Source organism: Caretta caretta, chromosome 20, assembly GCF_965140235.1.
Source record: "Caretta caretta isolate rCarCar2 chromosome 20, rCarCar1.hap1, whole genome shotgun sequence".
NCBI classification, from domain to species: domain Eukaryota; kingdom Metazoa; phylum Chordata; order Testudines; family Cheloniidae; genus Caretta; species Caretta caretta.
Genome location: NC_134225.1, coordinates 528173 through 551071, shown reverse-complemented (window position 1 = coordinate 551071; position 22899 = coordinate 528173). Strand labels below are relative to the sequence as shown.

At 42.0% G+C, this 22899-nt stretch overlaps 1 protein-coding gene across 2 annotated transcripts in view; it reads right to left on the bottom strand.

The window, feature by feature from the left end:
* DIP2B (disco interacting protein 2 homolog B) overlaps positions 1-22899 on the bottom strand; it is a 131086-nt gene that overhangs the window by 59966 nt on the left and 48221 nt on the right. For both annotated transcript variants that reach the window (XM_075121577.1, XM_075121578.1), the window contains exon 2: positions 12739-12810. In XM_075121577.1, coding sequence (XP_074977678.1) covers positions 12739-12810 — 72 coding nt within the window. The remainder of the gene's footprint in view (positions 1-12738; positions 12811-22899) is intronic.

Below are 22899 nucleotides of genomic sequence, written 5' to 3'. Positions count from 1 at the left end.
TCATGTTTAAGGTCTTTTCTAAATTGGGATTTAGCCACTGGTGCAAACCTCTAGTATAGGCCATGAGTTATGCTGGTGTAGGGTGATCTGTAACAGAGCAGTTTAGCCTGGTTCCAGCAGTACTATATCGTTGTTCTTTTTAACAAATTATACATCTCTCTCGAGATTTAAACCTGCTTCTTAGGGGAAACAAAAAACAAAAACACACAGTTCTCCACCAAGACAGATATCTAAAGAATGAATTTTGACAAAGAATTATATACAAGATAGTCTGATCTATTGCAACCATTTTATTATCATCATAATTTTCATAACACTTAAAGAAAATGTTTTCAGTTATTAGTGAAGAAACTAGCTAAAAAGTCCTAATTACAGCATGTTATCTATAATTCATGAAATTCTCCAGCATAAGTCCTGCAATTTTACAAGAGAAAAAACTTTCCACTACAAGCAAATGTGTCACAAAAGAGCTTTAAACACAGCATTGTACCCTTCCTTTAGGAGGAAAAAAAACCTCTTTAAAAATAGCTGAACGCAGTCTGAGTGAAGAACAAGCGATCGAAGTAAGCTATTTTTATTGATAGGTCACATACAGTAAACAGGAAGGAAATTGATTCTTTCACAGAGACAGCTTGTCTTGTAGAGCTAAAAAAGAGCAAAACTGTTCGAATTAACATGAAGGACTTGAAAATATAGTTCAGTGTTTACAGAATGAAACTTGGGGAGAAATTCTGGTTCCACTGAAGTCAATGAGAGCTTTGCCATTGATTTTAACAAGGCTAGGATTTCACCCAGGGAATCAGGAATCCTGGGTTTTAGTCCTCCTCCTGCCATTGACCCACTGTGAGATCAGAGGCACGTCACGTCACCTCGCCTCTGTGTGCCTCGGTTCCCCCATGTGTACAACGGGGATGATAAAGGATCATATGTAAGTGCAAGACAGCACATTTCAGAAGAAGTTCCTTATTTGACCCCTCTTGCCCAGAACTACCATCAGGGTAGATAATTTGCATGTCAAGCATATATTGCTCATGAACGTGCCAACATAATTACTCAAGACTGAACAGTCCATGAATGCAGTGCTGTAATTACAGTTTTCTTCTGTCGTTTTAGCTACTAATTAATAGTCAGAGAGGGTATCAGATCAATGTTGCATGAACAGAGGAGGATTTACAAGAATAGATCAAACTGCTTTAGCAAGTAAATAACATGATTCCAAAATTAGCTGAAATCCCAAAAGATAACATTTATTTATAACATGGTAGTTCAGTCAGTGTCTGCAGAATTTGGATGTGAAAGTTTTGGGAAGAATCAAAGTTAAGGAGCAGCAAAAATTTTGGGGTCACTCATCCACAACTTCAATTTTTGTTACTAAACAGAATATAAGTTTTATACAAGTTAAAATAAGGACTCAGGTATAGCCTCCATCCAGGAATTTACATTAACCAGAAATAAAAACACAGTTACCAAATGAGTACCATGACAGATCATACTTCAGTAATGCCTTTCATGTTAGGATTTTGAAGCTATTTACAAACATAAAGCTGCAACTCCCTTCCCCCCCACACACACACCCCATGAGGTAGACAAGTTTTCAATGTACATCTGGGGAAAACGAGACCGAGAGAGGGTAAGCGACTGGTCCAATTTCACAAACTAGTTAGTGGCAGTGATGAAACTGACGAGGCAGCCAAGACACTTATTACCTGCCATTTTGCAGACCAGGACATCAGTGACAGTATATTTGTGTATCCCCTCACAGGCACTTCAATACCATGGTTAAAGATGTGGTATGAATCTAGAGCTTGTCTATACAGAAAAGTTTACCGGCAGAACTATATCGCTATAGTCATACCAGTATAACTCCTTGTGTGGACACTCATATTCCCAAATAAGAGGAGTGGCAGGAGGCTTAAATAAGTGCATGGGGCATCCTGAGCATCTCAAATGAAAGAGTTAACTAAAGGGGCAAGTCTTATTTTTACTTAGCTTTATACCCAGCAAGTGGTTAAGAGCATCAATAAACAATAAGCAGACTGGAAAGGGAGGAAGTATGGATTTGGGGTAAAGGTACAGGACTGGGAGCCAAGAGAGCTGGATTTAAATCTGGATTTGTGCAACTTCTGTACTTAACATGCTTCAAGTCTACCAATTTGCAAAAGGGGGTCAGAGCATTCAGCTGTATCTCAGGGATAACAAGGCTACTTTAATTAACATTTGTGTTTGTAAACTGATTGGGAGAGATTCTTGATTTAAAATGTTTAGATAATTTACAATTCAAAACAAGTAACAAAATAGCTGCAACAGCGGACTGTGTGTGTGAATATGAGCACTGTCACCATTTTGAAAACATAGCTGAATGTTACTTAACAGGGACAGTGACCCAAGTCTGTTACTCTCCAGCCCAGGCTGGTAGCCTTCAAAAGTTTTTACCATCTGATGAGTTTTCAGTGGTGTATAATGAACCTGGTGGTTTGCCTAGTTCTCAGTTCCCAGGTGGTACACACCAGACACTCCCAGCTAGTAATAATTGTCCCTATACAGCTTGTTTCATTAAGGGTGCCATCAAGACTGAACTCACCCCTCACAGCCCGAGAAGTGGACTCTCCATCTCAGGATGGAGATACACGGGCGAGGAAGCTTGCACCATTGCAGCTTGGGCTGAATCACTTTGGAGGATTTTTAAACCCTTCCGCACCGTTACTTTGGTATCTTTCACAAAGCACCAACTGCAAAGGGTATGGATTTAAAAACGTTTAAACACTGAAAATATTGAAAACCCTGGACTGTCAGTGGGAGAATACTTACTGCAGAGAATTTAATCCATCGATTAGAACAAGTCACTAGATTATGCTGCAAACTTTATTAGCACCAAAGAAGCACACGTACCTGTGCATTACCAGCCTTTTCACAGTCCCCAGTCCTGAAACTGGATCCATGTGGTAGATTTTTACACTCCTGGGAAGCCCCATTGGGACTCTGCAGTCATAGAAGGATCTGTGCTGTGGACCATTATAAATACAGACCCAGAGTCTTAAACTGTAAGCTCCTCAGGCACAGACTGTCTTTTTATGCTTTGTACAGTGCCAAGCACATCATCTGGTCTTAAAGAAATTAATAAGCAATCTGAATGCCAATGACAGTCAAAGACATCTTCCTTGTGTACCCATCTGAACAAGCGCCTCTTGTCCAAGATACAAATTACATTAAATGACACACTGAAGAACTGCACTTTTGCTTAAAACTTATCCATGTTTGAGTCTTCATCATGTACAGGGAGGTTTTATTCAGAGCCAATGAAGAGACAACTTCAATAACTAACAAAGGAGCTTAAAGTTTCCTCCTGTTCACTTGACAATTTATTTAGGACTGTAAGTAACCACTAGATGTCAGCAGCACAGTTAAACACCGTTCTTTAAAATGAACTATTGAATACACTTTAATTTCTTGCTTCCAAGATGCAAAAGCTTTGTTTATTCCACAGGACATCATAGTGTAGTCATGACCGTTCATTTACATAGGGATCAAATGTATCCCTAACTCACATGAAACCTCAAGATCTAGCTCTTTGTTTAAATATTGTTGTTATAGAATAAGGTGTACGAGTATAAATTAATATAAAGCACATAAGGAGGATTCAGAGATCTGGGAAGAAGCACATATTTATAGTACATCATATACAGTTACATAGCTCTCTGACAAAGCAGCAGAAGTGAGCTAAGCTTGGCAGATGTTAGATGACTTTATTTAGCATTCCCTTCAGAATAATCCTGCTACAAGCTGCAGTTTCTGCTGGCAGGACCTGGATACACACAAGCACCATGATGGTTGTATTTTATATGGGTTTTATAGGATGCAGTTGATGTTTTAATTGCCATTTGATTCTAGCTGAACATGCTGCTCCCCCACTCCCTCCCTCTCAGTAAGGGGAAGGGACACTTTATAAAGTGATTTTACATAAAAGAGCCAATAAAAAAATTCATATGTGATCAGTAAGCCACAGCAGCCATGAGGGATACATACATTAGCAATAAAGCCAAAGACAGGATAGGATTCATTTGACAAAAGAACAAACTGAGGAGCAGAAAAGCAGGTTAGCCTGCTAGTCTGTGTAAGGAATTGAACAAAAGTGTTAATGTTTGACTGGCTATTCTTTAAAATGATGCAGTATTGTCCAGCTATAAACCTATAAAAACAATGTGAAAAGCAAAGGTCTGTATGAGGGGTCTGCAGGTCAGTTTGGGCACCATTTTCTGAATGCAGGGTGAGAGCCCTTTTTCAGTAGCAGACATGTTGCATCAGGTTCAGTCTGTGATTATTGCTCCTTCCCCTCCATACCTGGAAGACTAAGAACTCACTGGACATAACATTTTGGCCTTTCTGCGGGAGCCATCAATCAGAATAATCTCAAGTTATGCGCAGGGACAAAATTATTTGACCTAACGGGGAAAGCTAGCTGATCTACATCTGGGTGAGATTCTGATGCCATGCACAGGCTTAAAAAAAAAAAAATCACATGTCCTGGATTAGAATTTTGGCTTTTCCTTTGTAACTCACTCCAACTTATCAGGGGAGCAAATAATTCCCCATTTATGGCAGCTGCAGTCAGATCTTATAAACAGGTGAAACTCCGTAAACCAATGTTGTAACCTGATGCACGTGTCTAATGTACGTGGTTAGACAAAGCAGTGGTTAAATCACTAGTCTACTACGGAAGCTCCCACTTGGAACAGTGCAATGGTGGCAGATTTGAAGGAAAAGATTAGTTAAAACACCTATAGCACAGACCTGCTGATTGATTGGTGGCACATGACACAGCACTGTGGACTCAGACAGGAAATAAGTGACAAGTAGAAAAGCCGAATCTGATATAAAACTTTTTAAAAAAAAGCTAACCTGGGACTTGTAACAGAACAAACCATAGACAGAGGTGAGCCTATAACACACACACACAGGGAATGGAGGGAGGGAAAATCATGCTTAGTAAAGCAAGAACATGAATAGTCTAAGACAGGGGTGGGAAAACTCTTTGGCCTGAGCGCAGAATCTGAGTATGGAAATTGTATGGCGGGCCATGAATGCTCACAAAATGGGGGTTGGGGTGCAGGAGGGGGTGAGGGCTAAAAGTGAGGAGATCACGGTACGAGAGGTGGCTCTGGGCTGGGGTAGGGGGTTGAGGTGCAGGGAGGGGGGTCTGGCTGGGGGTGCGGGCTATGGGGTGGCACTGGGGATGAGGGGTTGGGGGTGCAGGCAGGTGCTCCGGGCTGGGACCTGAGGGGCTCAGAGGGCAGGAGGGGGATCAGGGTAGGAGGGGGTCAGGGATGCAGGCTCTGGGCGGCGCTTCCCTCAAGCAGCTCCCTGAAGCAGCGGCATGTCCCCCTCCAGCTCCTACACAGAGGGGCAGACAGGTGGCTCTGCGCGCCACCCTGTCCACAGGTGTCACCCCTGCAGTTCCCATTGGCCGCAGTTCCAGGCCAATGGGAGCTGCAGGGGTGGCACTTGCGGAGCCCCCTGGCTGTCCCTACGTGTAAGAGCTGGAGGGGGACATGCCGCTGCTTCTGGGAGCCACGCGGTGCCATAGCATGTGCAGAGTGGGGCAAGCCCCCGACCCTGCTCCCCGGCTGTAGCACCATAGCAGGGCAAGCCCTGTACCCTGCTCCCCGGCGGGAGCTCGAGGGCCAGATTAAAACGTCTGAACGGCCGGATGCGGTCCCTGGGCCGTAGTTTGCCCACCCCTGGTCTAAGGAAAATTTTAGGGTAAAAAGTACAGAAACCTGTTGGACCAAATGATAATACACACTCATGGAATTATGTGTATTTATGATCTGAGTTGGTCCTATAATGGTTAAGACAATTAGGACACTGACCACCTGAAATTCAGTCAATTTAAAGCATCTGCTAAAAGTAGTTTCAGCTTGTGGCAACAAGCTCTTACCCGTGCCAATTTCTGTAGATTAACAGTCACATTACCCTTTCAAAAAAACAAAAAGAGAAAGAAGAAAAAAGTGTTGTTCCCCCCACACACAGAGTCTTGTAACACAGACCCACACAAACAACTGAGCTCAGATTTATTTTTGCAATCTGTCAAACTTTTGATATCAAATCTGCCGAGAAATCACTGCACGGAATTAAAGGAGATAATGATCAGCACAAACAGAGGAAAGGGGATTAAGTCTGAAACACCATTTTAGTTGCATGTTTCAGGATATTTACATTTTTTGCTTAGGGCTATCAGTATGGCAGTCATTGCAAGGCTGGTCTACGCTGACAGGACAGTGACTGTAAGATGCTGTTTCAGGCAATTAACAGAAAGAAGCTAAAGCACTTTATTTTTATGGATTAAACTTTTTGTTTGTCATTAACTTAATACCGATGAATACACGTATTTATCCTGCATGGGTGACCCTTCCTCATATACTCTTATAAATGAGGTATGGTTGTTGGTGGGGACACCGGCAATGGAGAGAAATCCCAGAGGCTCATGCCACGTTGATAATGCTGTGTAGTATCAGTTTAAATCTCATACTTCTATACCCATTACTTCTTCCATTCTACCCTACATGTCGAACACCCTACCTATCCCACCCTCCATTCATAACCCTCTGGGAAACTTACTGCTTTTTGTATGCTTTATGGAAGAAGAGACCAGCAAAAGTTGTCACCACTATAGACATAAAAGGATACTAGGGGAGTACCGTCTTTGTGTCCCATTGCATCTCATATTGTCTGTGTATCTGGGGTATAAGCTCCTTGGGGGAGGAACTGTCTCTCCTTACATCTTGTGCACAGACCACATCTCCTGTGCTCATTATTAATAATATAGCCTCTAGCAGGATACTATGTCCCACCCTGGCAGTGGAAGGAGATTGATTCCTAACTGGTCTTTTCTGTGCCTATCTAGTGGTGATCCTTGTAATCGTAGGCAATGGAAAGCCAAGTCTATCTTTGGTAAAGAGGGAGGAAGGGGTGGGTATTTTAGCTCACTCAAGACTCCATTTCATATGTTTTACGACCCCTCCAAACCAGTGTTCTATACTCATCATTACATTATTCTTCCCAGAGGCCTCAGGCTCTGAGATGCTGAAGGCCCTCTACACCCAACTCATGAAATTTCTTTCAGCACTGGGCACATAATAAGGGCTTTCCTCATTTGTTTGCTGTTTACCTACAGGTGGTTAGTGTCAGCTGCACCCAGGGTAATTTGACTATGTTCTTGTATACTTCAGAGAGTGAGAAAGTAAAGCCTTTGTGCAGAACAGTCAAAGATTATTTTCCCCCTGAAACAAAGTAGTCTGCATTTTAAAATACCTTCCAAATTGTAGAGAAATTCTTTTTTGCTTTCTGTTTTGCATTTTAGAGCTTTGATAAACTCTGCCTTGCTCCTAATCTAGCAAACACACAAACCAAAAATATACAAACCCTATAATCCACTGGCCATAAAACAACAGGATCTATGTTCATTGAACGTTATTCCTGCATGCCCAATCCTCCAGCAATTTTCACAAGGAATATTTTGGACTAGTTCATTAACTTTCAGATGTTTGTGTGATACAAGGACTATCAGAAGGAATATTAACTGCATGCAAACCAATACGCACTCTGTGTTCTCTCTCACTAGGAGATGTTGTAGAAACCTGGGATCAAGTCAGAGTCCTAAAGGAAAGCATGTGCACATTGTGCAAGGGGAAGGGAGAGAAGCCCAAAATAAAGAACAAAGATCAGCAGCGTTACAGCACAAGGATTATTTGGAAACATGAAGGCACCAAAAATTCTGGCAGATTCAGACATCTGTTTTGTTTGCAGAATTCCTTGTTCCCCAAAAAAACTGCCCATGAAAGATCTGCAAGCCTTTAATGCATGTTTAATGGAAGTCTTCATGACAATCCCCAATAATGTAGTTTCTTATTAACGTGAGGAGGGGGTAAGAACTCTCCCTGATGCAGACAAAGGTTCTGACAGTAAATCAGGGCTTGGTGAACATCATTTCCTTTATACATAAGGAGAGGATTCTTTTGTCCTATCCTTAGGAACTGATTACATAATGCATCATCTCCAATAGCAAGAAAACAGTGTTAGCTAACAGTGTGTCTGGTTGCAAGAGTTGCTAATTTTGGCAACAAGGTTTTCTTGCATTTGCACTCCCTGAGCCAAAGAGCTGTATATGCTTTGCCAGGTTTGCAGCGATCTGAGGAGGACAGTAGCTCATTAAATTAAGTGAGGAAGCAAATATATCCTAGTCCACAATGAGAATCAAACTCAAGTGATGCATGAGGTGCTACGTGTCTCATCTACAGGTCTCCCAATGCTAACAATAAGCATGGTTATTAAAGAACTCTGCAAAATATTGCAACTGACAGGGATAATACTAGAGGAAAACCCTATTAAGCCATGTAATGGATTTGCCTTGCTTATAATGTGTATTTAGAAATCCATGTCACCCACTAATGGAAATAAATCCAATACCACTGGGTCATCACGTGGATCCAGAGGCTTCCAGTTATCCTCCCGGCAGAAGTGACTTTCCGACATACAGATTACTAGGATATCACACCAGTTTTTCTTGTGTCCTGTGCACTTCTGACAGTGCATCTCACTTGACCCCATCCAGAACAATGGGCATCAGGACACACCCCACTAGGCCCCAATTTCTTACCACCATGCCAACCTAAATTCAGCTGTGTTCATTCTACCCTCAAGTGAACATGTGCTTCCTGTTCTCTAAGAGAATTGTCAATGTCCCTTATCTGAACTGCCTCTTTTACCCTTCCTGCAAGAGTGCACACTTCGCAAATGACATCCCTGACAACCTTTCCCTTTCCAGCATCTACCAAGCAGGAGGTGGTTAACGCCAATGAGACATAAGCGATCCAAGCAAATAGCAAGCTCCTATAAAGATGAAGGTCCTAATCAAGCCAAACAAGGCTCACTCGGTGGCTTGGAGCCTTCTGGGTGATACTTGTCTCCACAGATGGAAGTGGAACTGAAAGACACAGTTGTTCTCACATCCCCTATGGTGAACGTTTATCATAGCTGCACTGTACTTTTTAAAATGTCCTACAGAAGCATTCAGCCACCGCCCAAGGCTCAGCTCTGCCTCAGCAATGGGAGGTCCAAATGTCAGCCCTACACCCACAAAGCAGTTAGGCCCCTTTTCATTTCACAGGGCTGTTTGTGGCTCAGGCTAGCTGTTCCTTTTTAAGTCACAAACTGTGGTATAAATATGAATTGAGGTGTCCCCCTTCCCTCTATTTTGGTCCATGCAGCATTCGCCGCAGCATTCACAGATAGGGTTTCTGAGGTCATGTCTACACAGGTACAGTCTGGAAAGCTAAGGCCAATCCTACTAAAGGTGACTTCATAACTTTAGTTGATCCGCCTTAACTTTCCCAAATAGCCCCATGTGGACAAGCCTTTAATATGTATGAACTGTGACGTCTGTTACAATAAGATTCCGCATAGTCTACTTAGCGGCTGTCAGCAAACTTAGAGCAGCGAGTAAGTCCAGGATCACAGCTCCAGTATGTTAATTTTTGCAAAAATGGATGTTACACTAGGAAAATGAATTTCTCAAAGGACTAACATTGTTGTCCTACCTCAAACAGGGAGGCAACTCCCAGGGGCCGTGTGGCATAGTGGACTGGGCACAAGGATAGGAGAAAAGGTCTCCCAAATTCTGATCTTGACTTTGCCACTGACTTGCTGCAGCACATCACTGTATCGCTCTGTGCCTCGTTTCCCCCACATCTGTGCTACTCTGAAATCTTACAGAGTGATGTGCCTGAGCATTAGTTAACATTTGAAAAGTGCTTTAAGAATGTAATGCACTAATTAAGTGCTGAGGGTTGTTATAATTTTCTTCTGAAGACGAAAAATCAATTCTCTTCATGCCATCAGAGGGGGAAAACATCAGACCCTTTTAAACTAAGGGACTGATCCTGCATTGCTTATGCATGTGTAAATCTCACTGATTTGCCAGACTAGAGACTGCTGGACTGGGCCCAAAAAGAGCCACAAGACTGTCAGAACGGCAGAAGTGAATTCCACCTTAATTAGTGACATGGTATCTGGCCCTACTTTCGCCCAATGCTCTGACTCGCTCCCCTGCCTTGAGAAGCATGTCAATTAGTGCAGCAGGACCATGCACAGTCTCTCCAGACATTTTCCCCCCTAATTAAACATTTTCCAAAATAAACATGCATGTAAAGTGACAGGCACAAAGGACCACATCAATGCATACGGAGCGGCTTATGGAATTACTGCTATTGGTCCTGGTTGCCGCATACTGAACTCCAAGCCAAGAGCAAATCTGTGAAGAGAAGTGGCTTGAAGGTGTGAAAGGAGCCCACATACCCCAACTTCCTCAGGGCCAAAGACTTCACCAGAATATGCCTTGAGTCAACAGAGCTTGCAAGATCTGCTCGATGGATCCCTGCTTATAAGGATTAGTCTCTGTTAAACCCAGACATGTCATTCTATATTTCTTCATTAATACAATAAAGATCAGAGTTGACTGTCACCTCATCAAATCTAAGAGAAATTTCTATCAAACAGCTGTCTAGTCAGGCACCCCTCAGCTGCCTATGACAGTTTCAAAATGCAAGGTCAAAATAGGATTTTTGCTTATATTGCTTGCGTCAATGTATTAGGTTGGTAACAGCACACTCTGTCCATTTCCATAGCCTTTGTATTTAAAATATTTACTGTAGCAGTAAGTCACTCCAGTGACTAATACTGGGAAGCAGACCTTCAGATGAGAGCATATTTGAGCTATTGTTGTATGAACCAAGAAAAGGTGAGAAATCTAACCGAGAGAGAGCAGATTCTATACAAAAGAGATGTTACACATGACAATGACAGAGTTCTTTTGTTTTGAGCTCCAGATGAGTACCACCAGAAGTGAAAAGAATCAATGCCATTTCAAAATAAATAAATAAATGAACCTCATGCACATTCACAATCTGGTCAAAGCAGTGCTGACAAGTTGACATTAAATCAAAGCCCTTTAACCTCTACCCTTTTGGGCAGTAGTTCACTATCAGTCAATTACAGTAACAGTTAAGTCATGGAGCACTCTGTCTGTCATACCAATTCACTTCTGATCCACAGCAAAAACCAAGAAGCTTTGATTTTTTTAATAAAGACTTTCCAGTGTATCAATAGTGCAATTATTTTTGCACAAGTATCCTGCTATTAATTATTGGAGGTGCTTTAGGCCTTGCCCTAGAGAGGAGTTTACAATTATCCATCTCTAATTATCCTACATTCAGAGCCAGCCCCACTGCTAAGGATCTCTGAATAAAAGAAAATGAAGGTAAACAAAATGACAAGTGAATTCAGCGAGTCTGGTAAATAAGGTAACACGGCCAATTATGAAGATACCAGTACCTCTTTAGCAAACATGAGGAACGGCTTCAGAGAGCATTTGTAGGGCAGGACTTATGAACTGGCAAATTAACTTAGTTAAACAATTTTTAGACTGTTCTTTATAATCCACATTTTGACAAAGGGCTCGTTAAAGCTTCTGCATTTGGAAACTTCCTTTTTTCTCCAAATAATGTTTTGCTTCACTTGACCGTAACCATCTCAGACCATAAAAGCAGATGAAGCTGGAAACCCACAGCCTAGTCATAAGGGTAAGTGTTTCCATGGTGCTCATCAGCACAGTTGTGGGGTGCTCAGATACCAATGTGCTAATTGTGGCCTGATCCCACCTACACAGGCAGAACCTAGCACCGATACAGAACCTCATGGACAATAGTGGGACTCCTCATGGATGTAAAGGGTCCAGCTGCAGGTCTGAGGCTTGTACGTTAAATTTGGCCCTGTACATTTTAAAAAGGAATCCCACATTTCATAATTCAAGGCCAAGCCAGTGTGCTCTGAAAATCAGTTTCCCATGGGTCAACCTCCAAGCGAGCCAGTGTCCATTCTGCTTCTGAGGTAGACAAGTTGCCATTCCAGCATTTCCACAGTAGGTTTTTTTAGCTCTCAGACTTAGGAAGAGAGATGAAATAGCCCAGGCTAAGTAGCTCTAGCTCTCTTACGCAAGAGCGCCCGCCCATCCTCCCCAGGCACACCACCCCTCGCACGCACGCACCCCTGATACAAGCAGAGGGGAAAACAGGAAGGTGCCCAGCTCCTATCCAGAAAAGTGGATTTGCTGCAAAGCTTACGCTGCTGAACACGTTGGATTACCAGCCATGGAGACAGAAGGGCTGTATATATCTGCAGAACACGTACAGCACAAGCGGCATCACTGCAAGCTTCCTCCACGTTGCTCCAGAGGGATACTCTGAGGATCAGAGGGGAGCTTGGACTTCATGGCCGGTTCAAGCCCTCGACTTCTCAGTTGGTAAGGGAGAAAAAGCTGCCGGTGCTGGTGTTTTACTTTTCAGTGAGATCACACACCCCAACTGGGAAATGCTCTGAGGCGCATGAAACTTCATATAGGCCAAACACCCACCTGGTGGGAACGTTCAGGAACTTCTGACCTGGATATGAACCAGCAACCTAGAGGTGAAAGGCTCTATTGCCTATGACTCTACTGCTGCCATCTGGCCCCCTACAATGGAACTGTGAAACAGTTAAAGCAAACTAAACTGAGGCAAGGGCAATCTGGAGTTGACAGGTAAGTGATCCAAGCCCTCAGCCCCCATCTTCACATTATAAGACCCCTTTAATGACAAGGCTGATGCAGTAAATCAAAGCTCTTAATCTGGACCGAGAGACCGTACTTACCATGTGTCTGTGGGATGTACGGAGCCAGCAGCTTCGCCCTTTTCTTCTCATACCCCTTCTGTGTGATGTCCCCTAAAATCAAACAGGAAAGTCACGTTACCTTGTCCTTGATGTGCTCTGTTGCAAGAGGATTTTAGCTGCATGGCCTTGCCGCACAATAATGGGCTGTGTGAGGTGTCACCATATGGGCAGCAGGAATGACTTATAAGAACCAAGGTATTTGTCAAGGTATTGCAGTCTTATGATTTACTCACAGAAGTGACAGATGGAAGCAGACTACTAGGTCCCTGCTAGATCAACACCCTCAGCCAGTGTTCCCTACCATGCATTTTTCTAAGGGTCTCAGGTTTAATTTTAATTCAGCTAAACAATGGGGCTTTCACCTCTTCCGTGGAAGCAACCGTTTAATATATACCCCTTCAATGGGGTGATTTGAATCAGAACTGTCTTAGCAGGAGATCAACACTGTAAAAACCTACAGTGAAAACCAGCTAGCTCAGGCACCACAGGACAAGGCCCAAGGACAAACTCACCCAACCAGATGCCAGCAAAAGGGAACAATTCCCCTCTGCTAAAGGGAACAGGGGGAAAGGCAATAGCAAATGCAGAGCTTAGTCACAATAAACCAACCGACAAAAGAGAGGCTTGCAGTGGACCTTAACGAGAGCTGATGAGGGACTATGATCAGCCTATTCCAGAAGGAAATGCTTCACCCTGATCCAAAAGTAAACTTAGAGACAGACCCACCTCAGGTGACTGAACTGTCCAGCAAGGATGGGCAGATCACCAAGCATTTATTGTGAATGGCAACAGCTCAGTACTTAGGGTCTTATATACCAACACTATATTGTGTCTTCTGCCCTACTGATATCTAATGCAGTTCACAGGGTCTCTATTTACCTATCTATTTAATGGGTATAATACCACTACTTGCCTCTCAAGAGTGCTGTACTATGTAAGTGCTTAAAGGTTCACAAAGAGAAGGCCCCATACAGAGAGCAAAGAAATGAGACCTTTTTCTAAAAATACTAATCTGTCTGACCCACGAGAAGTACCATCTGGCTGCTGTCTTTTACTTTAATTTCTCGCATTACATCTGAACCGCAGAAAAAAGACTGAAACCTTGAAGGGATTACAACAAAAAAGCCCTGAAGCATTTCAAGCCTCTTTGTAGTTTGGCCCATTCTTGTAACCTTATCTCTCAGGAGCCAAAAGGTTGGAAGTGATCAAACACACAGCAGGGAGAAAAACAGAATTCTTTGGTACTATGGAGTATAGCCAGAACCAAGGCCAATATCATATCGAGAAACCACTGATCACTTACAGCATTTTCTTTTTACAGTGATTTGTTGTTGCAAAAACAGCAAATCGTCAGACACCGTCAATAGGACAGGGATAGCACGGGCAGCAGTACTGCAAGGTTCCCCAACCTTTTCCCACTAATGTCCTTCAGCTCTGACTTGGAAGGTCTCACCTTAGAGGTGATGAAAAGTTCAGTTTCTGTGGCCCTGTCCTCTCTGCTGAAATTGCAGCCAAAGGGGCCAATTAGTATCAATTGGGAAGGTGATTTTGTGGCATGGGCACCTGTTCACTATGAAATGGAACAAGATCGCTTCATTTACATTGGAGAGTTAATCTCAATTCTAGGTGCATTTTTTTAAAAGCAACTGGACACTAAGTGCTGAACACAGTGCTTGCTTTATGCTGCCTGGTAAACACACACACAAAATAAATTTTATCTCAACTTCTCTCTTTTATAGCATTTGAGCCAGGCCTCAACAAGTCCAAACAAATCAAGCAACAGAGAATTAAAATGTTCATGAAACAGAGGCCAACCAAAGTACAAGTTTATAAGTGTAATTGCAATATGCAGCTGGTTAAATTAACCCAGCTCATGGGAAAGGTATGTTAGTATAACAAAACTACACCTTCAAAAACAGAAGCAGAGACAAATGAGCTTAAATGCAGCTACAGGATTCTGGTCTGCCCAAAGCACTCTGACAGCACTGTGTTAACATCCACTTTACAAGTACAAGGGATCAACTGTAGGTTTTCCAGGAGATTCTTATCTATACATTTTTCGAGGCCAACCTCTGTGTGACCGTGGGACTCCCCTACTGGATCTGTTGGGTGGAAGAGAGACTGAAGAGGCTGCCATTCCTATCTTAATTGGAAGACCAGGACTCCTGCACAGAGAGGGGCAGAGATCTTTTCCCTCCAAACCTAACCCATTTGCTTTTGCTTGTAATTCACTATTTGGCAATAGGGTGTTTTTTCTATTCCAGATTTAACGGGTATCCTTTGTGTTAGCGGTTTTACACTGCATGTAACAAAACACCGCTGCGGATTGCAGGAATTGCTATGGGGAGGGGGCAGCACAGAGCAGCCAGCACACATTCTGATACCAACACTCCTGATTTAAGGCTTGGCAATTTGTAATGATCCAATTTCTTGTTAAAATCTGGGCAGGAAAAGATGCTTGCATTATCGCTCACTCTCACTAATGGCGAGTCAGTGGAATTCTCACCATCTTCACTGGAACACTAAGAGTTCCAGTTAATAAATCAGCCAAGAAAAATGTGAAGAAGGTGGGAACTTCTACTGAAAAACATGAAGGTAACTCAGACAGGCATCAGCATTAACCAACTGCAAGTTTAATTACCAACCAATCTGGAGGACCTATATGGTTATTTGGTGATTGGATAGTGCTGAGAACAGACTAACATACAAAATAAAAAATCTAAACCGGCACTGCAGAAACTGTCAAAAACGATCTATCTGAGGTACAAGATGAACTTGACCTCTAGCATGAGAAAGATTTTATTTTACTTGCCCTTCACAGAACAACTCTAATGAAGAGCTGCGTAGGTTCTTGCAAGGTAGGTTTAAAACAGTGGAAAAGTTCCAACTTGATCAAATTTAGGAAGCAGAAAGAAGGTCGAGATGCTCCATTCTTGTCCTGTGGTGCTGTAACTTGGTACTACTACGGGGTCTCCAAGCAGGGAGCTTTAAGTCACCAAGTGCCCTGGCAAATGGGGTGAAATGAAAATCTCAATGATTTCCTCTCCTTATATCCTTACTCACCTCTGTGCTGTGGCAACAGTGTTTGCCTTTCTGAAGCGAGCTGCTAGCCAGACTTACTTATTTTAAATCCAACTGGCGCTCAATGCTGCCATTTCAGTACATGCATAAAGGTTAATGTCAAGCTCTGGAATGATGCTCCCTGGGGAAGGGAGGGGAAAGCAACAGAAGACATTGGATTGATCTTGCAGCTTTCTGAAATACTGCAGAAAGATTCCAATAGCATTTTGGCCTCATTTCAGCTTGTGTCTCTAACAGATACCATGCAGGCAAACCAAGGATCAGTAAAGAGATACTGGGGAAATTAAATATTTAAGAAATTACTTTAAAAATTGCTCCAGATTTGTCATCTGGAATTAAATAAATTTTTATTTTATTTAAAAAACCCACTAAAATTGGCTCTTTTGTTTGCAGTTTATTTGGGGTATTTTAGGAAAATCCTTTCGTTTGCTGAACATGAGCTACAGCAATTAATTCATTGCCTTAAAATAGTGAAGATGACAACGGGAGCCACACGTTTTACCAGATTGAAACAGAAAACTCCTGTGTTCCACTGCACGCATCATAAACATCATTATAACAACAAATATAATCGTGTCACAATTTGCAAATTTGAAACATGAGTGAGTCTTTTAAGGAATCTGAGAAATGCATAAATAATTTAAAAAGTTTCAAGGGAAAAGACAGAAAAAGCAGTGGAGTGATATTAAAGCTTTAATATGCTGTTCACCTCACTGCACTCAATAAACCACATGGTTTCAGCAACTAAACTCTATGGTGACTGGCACTGAACACCACAATGGATCTTTCAGAAATCACTTTAGCAATACACGCATGCAGCAGCTGTTTAACACCACACAGGAACGTTATACAAGAGTTTAGGACAGGCAGTGAAGAACAATTCTGTATGCAATTGAAGTTACAAGGAGAATATAGAGAGGCAGAATGTCACGAACCCAAACAGGAATCTGGACACAACACCAGGGCAATGCCTTAAAAAAAAGAGGTGCAGAACCAATTTACCACAAGTGATCAAGATCCCTTTCAAGTATCTTCCAGAATAAGACAGGATTCAGCAACATGGTATATAGGGGGTGATAGACCCACAAGCATCGTTTAGATTACAGGTTTCAGAGTAGCAGCCGTGTTAGTCTGTATCCGCAAAAAGAAAAGGAGTACTTGTGGCACCTTAGAGACTAACAAATTTGAGCATAAGCCTCCGATGAAGTGAGCTGTAGTTCACGAAAGTTTATGCTCAAATAAATTTGTTAGTCTCTAAGGTGCCACAAGTACTCCTTTTTTTAGAATACAGATATTCAGGCCTGCCTGTAAAGGCCTATACTTTAAGAACTTAGGTGTATTTTTATCACTTCGCTAGTTACAGGGGTATAAAAACAAAGAATCAAAATCAGTCCAGCAGTATATGGGCCTTATTTCACACTGAAATAAGGTAGTATTGGGTGTTTAGGAAGACAATCTTGTCCTCATAGTGCCCATCACCACCAAATAAAGAAATAGATCTTAAAATGGTTAAAGAAACTTAGTTTGATAGCATCCAGTCTGGCAAGAAATCACTTATCAGTGGCTGTGAAACCCTCATTTCTGTATTGTTTTATCTTTATGGCCCCCACTTTACTATTGTTAATCTGTCTGGTTCTCTAATTGTTCCTGTGTGCTGTATAATTAATTTTGCTAGGTGTAAGTTAATTAGGGTAGTGGGATATAATTGGTTAGAGAATTACGTTACAATATGTTATGGGGGCACAGGCAAGGCTCTGCGGCATCAGAGCTGGGAAGGGGGACGCAGGATAAACGCTCTGCGGCATCAGAGCCGGGAAGGGGGACGCAGGGTAGAGATAAGCCCAATTGGTGTGAAGGGCTTCGGAATACACTTGCTTGGAAACTAACCCCAATAAACATCACATTATCTGCACTTCGGACTTCTGGTCTTTTGCTGCTTGGGAAAGCCCTCTAACAGCATTTGCTTCCCACCCAAATAATTCTGTAAAGCTGAGCAAAGTCTGTAAATCCAGTAAAGAACTGCTCCTAAAAGCAACATGAGTTGGGATATAGAACTATGATTTAATTATTGTAGCCACACAAGAACTGTGCCTGCATTGATGTTACTAGTTCTCAGGGTGAGAGTCCCTCTGATAAATCACATGGGAGCAATTTACCTACAACTGTCTGAAATCTCTTGTCTTCAGTCCTAAAACATCCAAACTGGATCTGAATCTATTCAAAGCTGAAGATACAATAATAAAATACAGAAGTGCTCCTTCTCCCTCCTGCCCACTCTGCTGATCTGCAGGAAATGGAAACAGTTGGATCTGAACATAAATAAGGATTTCCTCACAGAATGTGTCATAAATTGCAGCAACAGGAAGAGAGCAAGACAATAAGATTGCAATCTCAAGAACTGTTCCCTTCCATCACAGAAAGACAGCGATTTATGCAAAGGGAACTGGTAAAACTGCAAAGCTTTGAACCTTTTACAGCATGGAGTTCTTTCACATGATTTAGATGCCCTCAATAACCCCACCCCTTTTCCCATCTGCACAAGAACAAGACAGTAGACTCAGGAGGAAGTATTTACAAAAATAAATACAAACAATTTAGCTTTAAAAATGCTCATCCATCCCTAGGAAACAAGTTCAACAATAATCCTTAATGCTGAGGCATACGTTTGGCCTTCCTCCCAACTACAACACTTACTATTTATTTATATTCCATGTCAGCAACAGCCTTGCTTCCTCCATCTCTGATGGGAAAAGTCCTTCCTTCCTTCTCAGGAGAAAGCAAACCATCCATAACAAATCCATTACAGTAAGTATTTCATTTGCCTCTAATCATAGCCCCAGAATCAATCAAGCGGTTCCTGGATTCACATATACAATGTTCTTTCCTCATCCGTCTCACGATTTCTCCTCGCCTTTGTAGGCCTGATCCAAAGAACACTGAGGCCTCTAGAAAGACTCCTATTCACGCCAAAGAGTTATGGATCCAGGCTCTGTAAGCACAACACTAGACCATGAGTAAAAAGAGTCCCCCTAGACTCCCAGCTCTGTCGTCAATCCCTGATGCCATGGCTTTCGGCTCTGCACATTCCATCCATGTGCAGAATGCTGCTGGCCACCTTTACATACACAAAAAAACCTCAACTGCATCCTTCCCCCGACCTCAACTCCTCAGGAACCCCTAGACATTTCAGCAGCCAAGTCAAAATTGGCCTCCTTGTTTTTACAGCTGTTTTGTGGGCCCCACAGATTTGGGTCTCTGGCACCTTTTCCCCTCTGTACTGTCATCAGTGGGGGAGAAACAGCCTTTTCCTGTGCAGCTTCTTTCTGCATTTCCCCCTCTAATCTACTTCTATCATTCCAAATCTCTTGATACCACTGTTCCCCCTTTGCTCATGCACCCATTCTTCCACCTCTGCCAACTTCCTTGTTTTAAATGAAACTTTTCAAAGCATATCATAAGGTTTGTAGGACAGACGCTACACAAAACAGTTAGATATGGAAGCTGTACTATGTTCTTCCACCCCAACAGCTAGCCAGTAAATCCCAAATGAACAAATGCTAAATTGTTCCTTCACCTACCTGAAACAGGTAATTTCACCAGCTGGTGATTTACTGATGCGAGAAGACTTGCAGGTGGTCTCTCTCTAGATAAGTGCTGTTTCTTAAAAAGTTAAAAATCTCCATTTTCCAGGAGAAAAAAAATGATCCTGCAAATACTTACTCTTAAGCACTGCCCCATTATGAGATTACCTGGGTGAGCAGGGTCTACTTGTATACGTAAGGGTTGCCTCTAATCTAGTCAAAGTGAGAAAGAATTTTGCTCCATGCTGGTCTCCTGAGAGTTCAGTCATTTCCACCACATAACCCAAGAGGTGCTAATCTGTTAAAATTGTGCCACTAGGCACACATACATGTAAACAACCTAGGACTCCCTAGTAAAATGTTAAACTTGGTGGATAAATACACCACCACTAACACAAGCTAAGCATCTGAATTCAGAAAGTTTGTTTTCTTTCCTTCCTGGAGCAAAGTCTACCCGTAAATATATAAGGAAATTTCGAGTTTATTCAAGGGTTTATGGTTCTAGAGTTGAAAATCCTTGATTATAAACTGTAATAAACCAAAAGGAAATAAGTAATTTAGACCACCGTTGGAGTTACGATTTAATGAGCGAAGACTCTGGATTCTGTGTGTGTTAAAAGTTGGGGTTTTTTAAAATCCAACTCTCTGTAGAGCCAGGATTTTTAATAACCACCATTACAGTGGGACCCTCAAAAACAAATGCTGTGCTGGCTCTGCAGCCAGAGGCTTGCTAACACTGGGTGCGCTGACATCACCGATGCAGCCCGTCCCACAACACAGCATTTGGAGTGACAGGGAGCTACATGAATTTCAATTATTGCTGGAATAAAAAGGAAGCACATTATAATACTGGAACAGTGGGCATTTGGATTAGGTTTGGAGAATCAATATTTATCATATGGAAAAGAACACAATCAAGAAAAAAATATTCTCATCAAAATTATATTGGTATCAATGATACCCCTCAGATGCCTGGCAAAAGTGGGTATGTATCTTGCATAGCTTGTCACGCCAATAAAGTCTAATTGAAATTAACTGAAAACTGAAAGAAAAACTTAATAGCTATAAAACAATTGGTTTAACATTAAGCCTTGTTTCTTAGTTGTTAGAATACACTTCGTTATAATCATATAATAGCTGACACATTTACTTTGCTTTTTACAGTATTTATAAATACATTTTAAAGGATCTTTTTAAAGCAGAACAGCTTTTAAAATTCCTTTTGATAGGATTTTTCTTCTATTCCTTCAAGGAAAAATGGTATTAACCTTCATTATACAAATCCATCTGCACGATCTGGCTCAGTTTAGGGCACAGCAGGGAAGGGTTGTGATAAAGAGACAGACCAAATTCAGCATTGGTGTGAGCAGATGCACAACTCTGTGGATCAAAATTTAACTGCACGAACTTACACCGGGGTGGAGATTGGCCCAATGAGTCACAAGTGATTGTTACACCAACACCAAAATCCTGCAAACATAGGAGCCTGCAACTTCCCGACTAACACCACCCTGTGACTCAAGGCCACTTTTTAGCAATGGGATTCAATGATCCATTCTAAACAGCGGTCCTCAAACAGTGCAAGGTGGTAACACCAGCTAATCCAGCTATGCTCAGACAATGCTTCTTTCAACATCCTCGTTCCCCTTCCCCCCACAGAATCAGAACACTGAATCATTCACTGTCTAACAATACCACAATCACTACAATGGCAAAATTAAGGAAAAAAATCACGTAGGGCAGAAGATCCCCCAGACAAAGACTCCAAACACTTAATGTGTCCAGTAACATATTAAATCTTCTAATGGGCTTGTCTGCATTTTAGAAATGTCAATATTAAGTGCTTATTTACAGATTCCAGTGAAGTATATTCCTGTAGATGCTTTGTTACTGTAGTCAGTCTGAGGGATCTGTGAGCCCATGAGGATAATTTAACTGTTCTCTTCTAACAGTAAATATCATAATGGCTTACCATTAAAAAAAAAAGGAAGGAATCACTAACACTATGGCACCAATATCTCAGGGGTCTCTCGTTTGTAAGTTACCTTGACATACCGTATTTCTGTTTGCCTGCACCTGCCCCTGCTTTTCACTCCTATCTCTCTAACGTTCTACGACCTCTCCTGAAACAATGTCATTTAGTTCTAAAGACTTTGGGGACACAGTCTGTTTCAAAGAAGCTATACAAAATAAAGTCTGGTTTTGCTGCAATTTGACACCGAGTTTCTTGTCCTTGGTAGGAAAGATGCTGAATCAAATGGCAGAGCTAAAGCCCCAACACATACCCGGCAGGCAACCAATAGTTCTAGGCCTTGCCTAGATTAGGATTTACAGAATACACATGAGAAGCTGAATGTAAAGAAGGAATGCTGTCTTTAACATGTGCTAAATTGGTTGAGTTAAAGCCTCAGGCTTAGGCTTCAATTCAATCAGCTTAGCATGTGTTAAAGGCAGCGTACCTTGTCTGCACTAGATTTTTTTTTATGTTAGTTAGAACATGTTGGTTAACAAGCTCTAACACCATACCTTTCATCTAGCCTAGACAAGGCCTCCAGGGCTAGGTATGGTCCCCAGCAGGTAAACTGCATATTAAAAGTCTTGTGCTTGTGACCTTTACTATTTCTTTATGATTCAGAATAATAGCCTCATTTTTCTTTACTGTGTTTTAATGTATTTATTTTGTCTTTTTTTAAGATTAAAAAACACACAGGTCTCTACTTCCTTCTTTTTACTGGAGAACGTCAGCTACCTTTGCAAGTCCTGGTTGCCAACATCACAGCTCAAAGCTCAGACCTGAGCTGCAGTTCCCACAGTCCCCAACTGAGGACAGAGAGGGAAAAAAGAGTCAACTTCCGTCAACAATGAGCTTTTAACCAAACTCGGGGACCACAAACTCTGTTTCTAACACAATGTTGCTGGGTTCCATGTCCAGAACCACGACAGCCTTGTAACTACAGGCACGTTTAACAACATCAGACAGCACTCTAACATAGCATGTCCTGGTCTACAGCAGCCGAACAGTGTTAAAAACAAGTTTACATCATTCCCTAACTCTGTTAAAGGCCCACTGTTGATGCAGCCTTAAAAATCCCACACATCTTTCATCTGGGAGACCTGCAGGTTTGAGCTGTGATGTCACCATCAAGGTCCTCCAATTATGATGAGAGTCCTCCAATAAAAAGTGCCTGATATTTCATTCTTTTAAAATGAGGCTCTCTATATAGATCCTACAGAAACAGCGAAGTGCAGAAACAAATCAGTTTTGCTTTCCAGTTTTCTTTTAAAAAGCATCATCGTGTTCCCATTGAATTCCATGGGAAAGCTCTCATGGACGTCAGTGAGTGCAGCAGCAGCCTTACAAGGGCCTGCTCATTGAGTATTAGCATTATATTGCCTGTGTTATCAGTATTAAAAGCATAAGAAGATTATGACCAAACTATTTTAATTCAGCAGAGCCGCAGCCATGCATCCTCAGTGC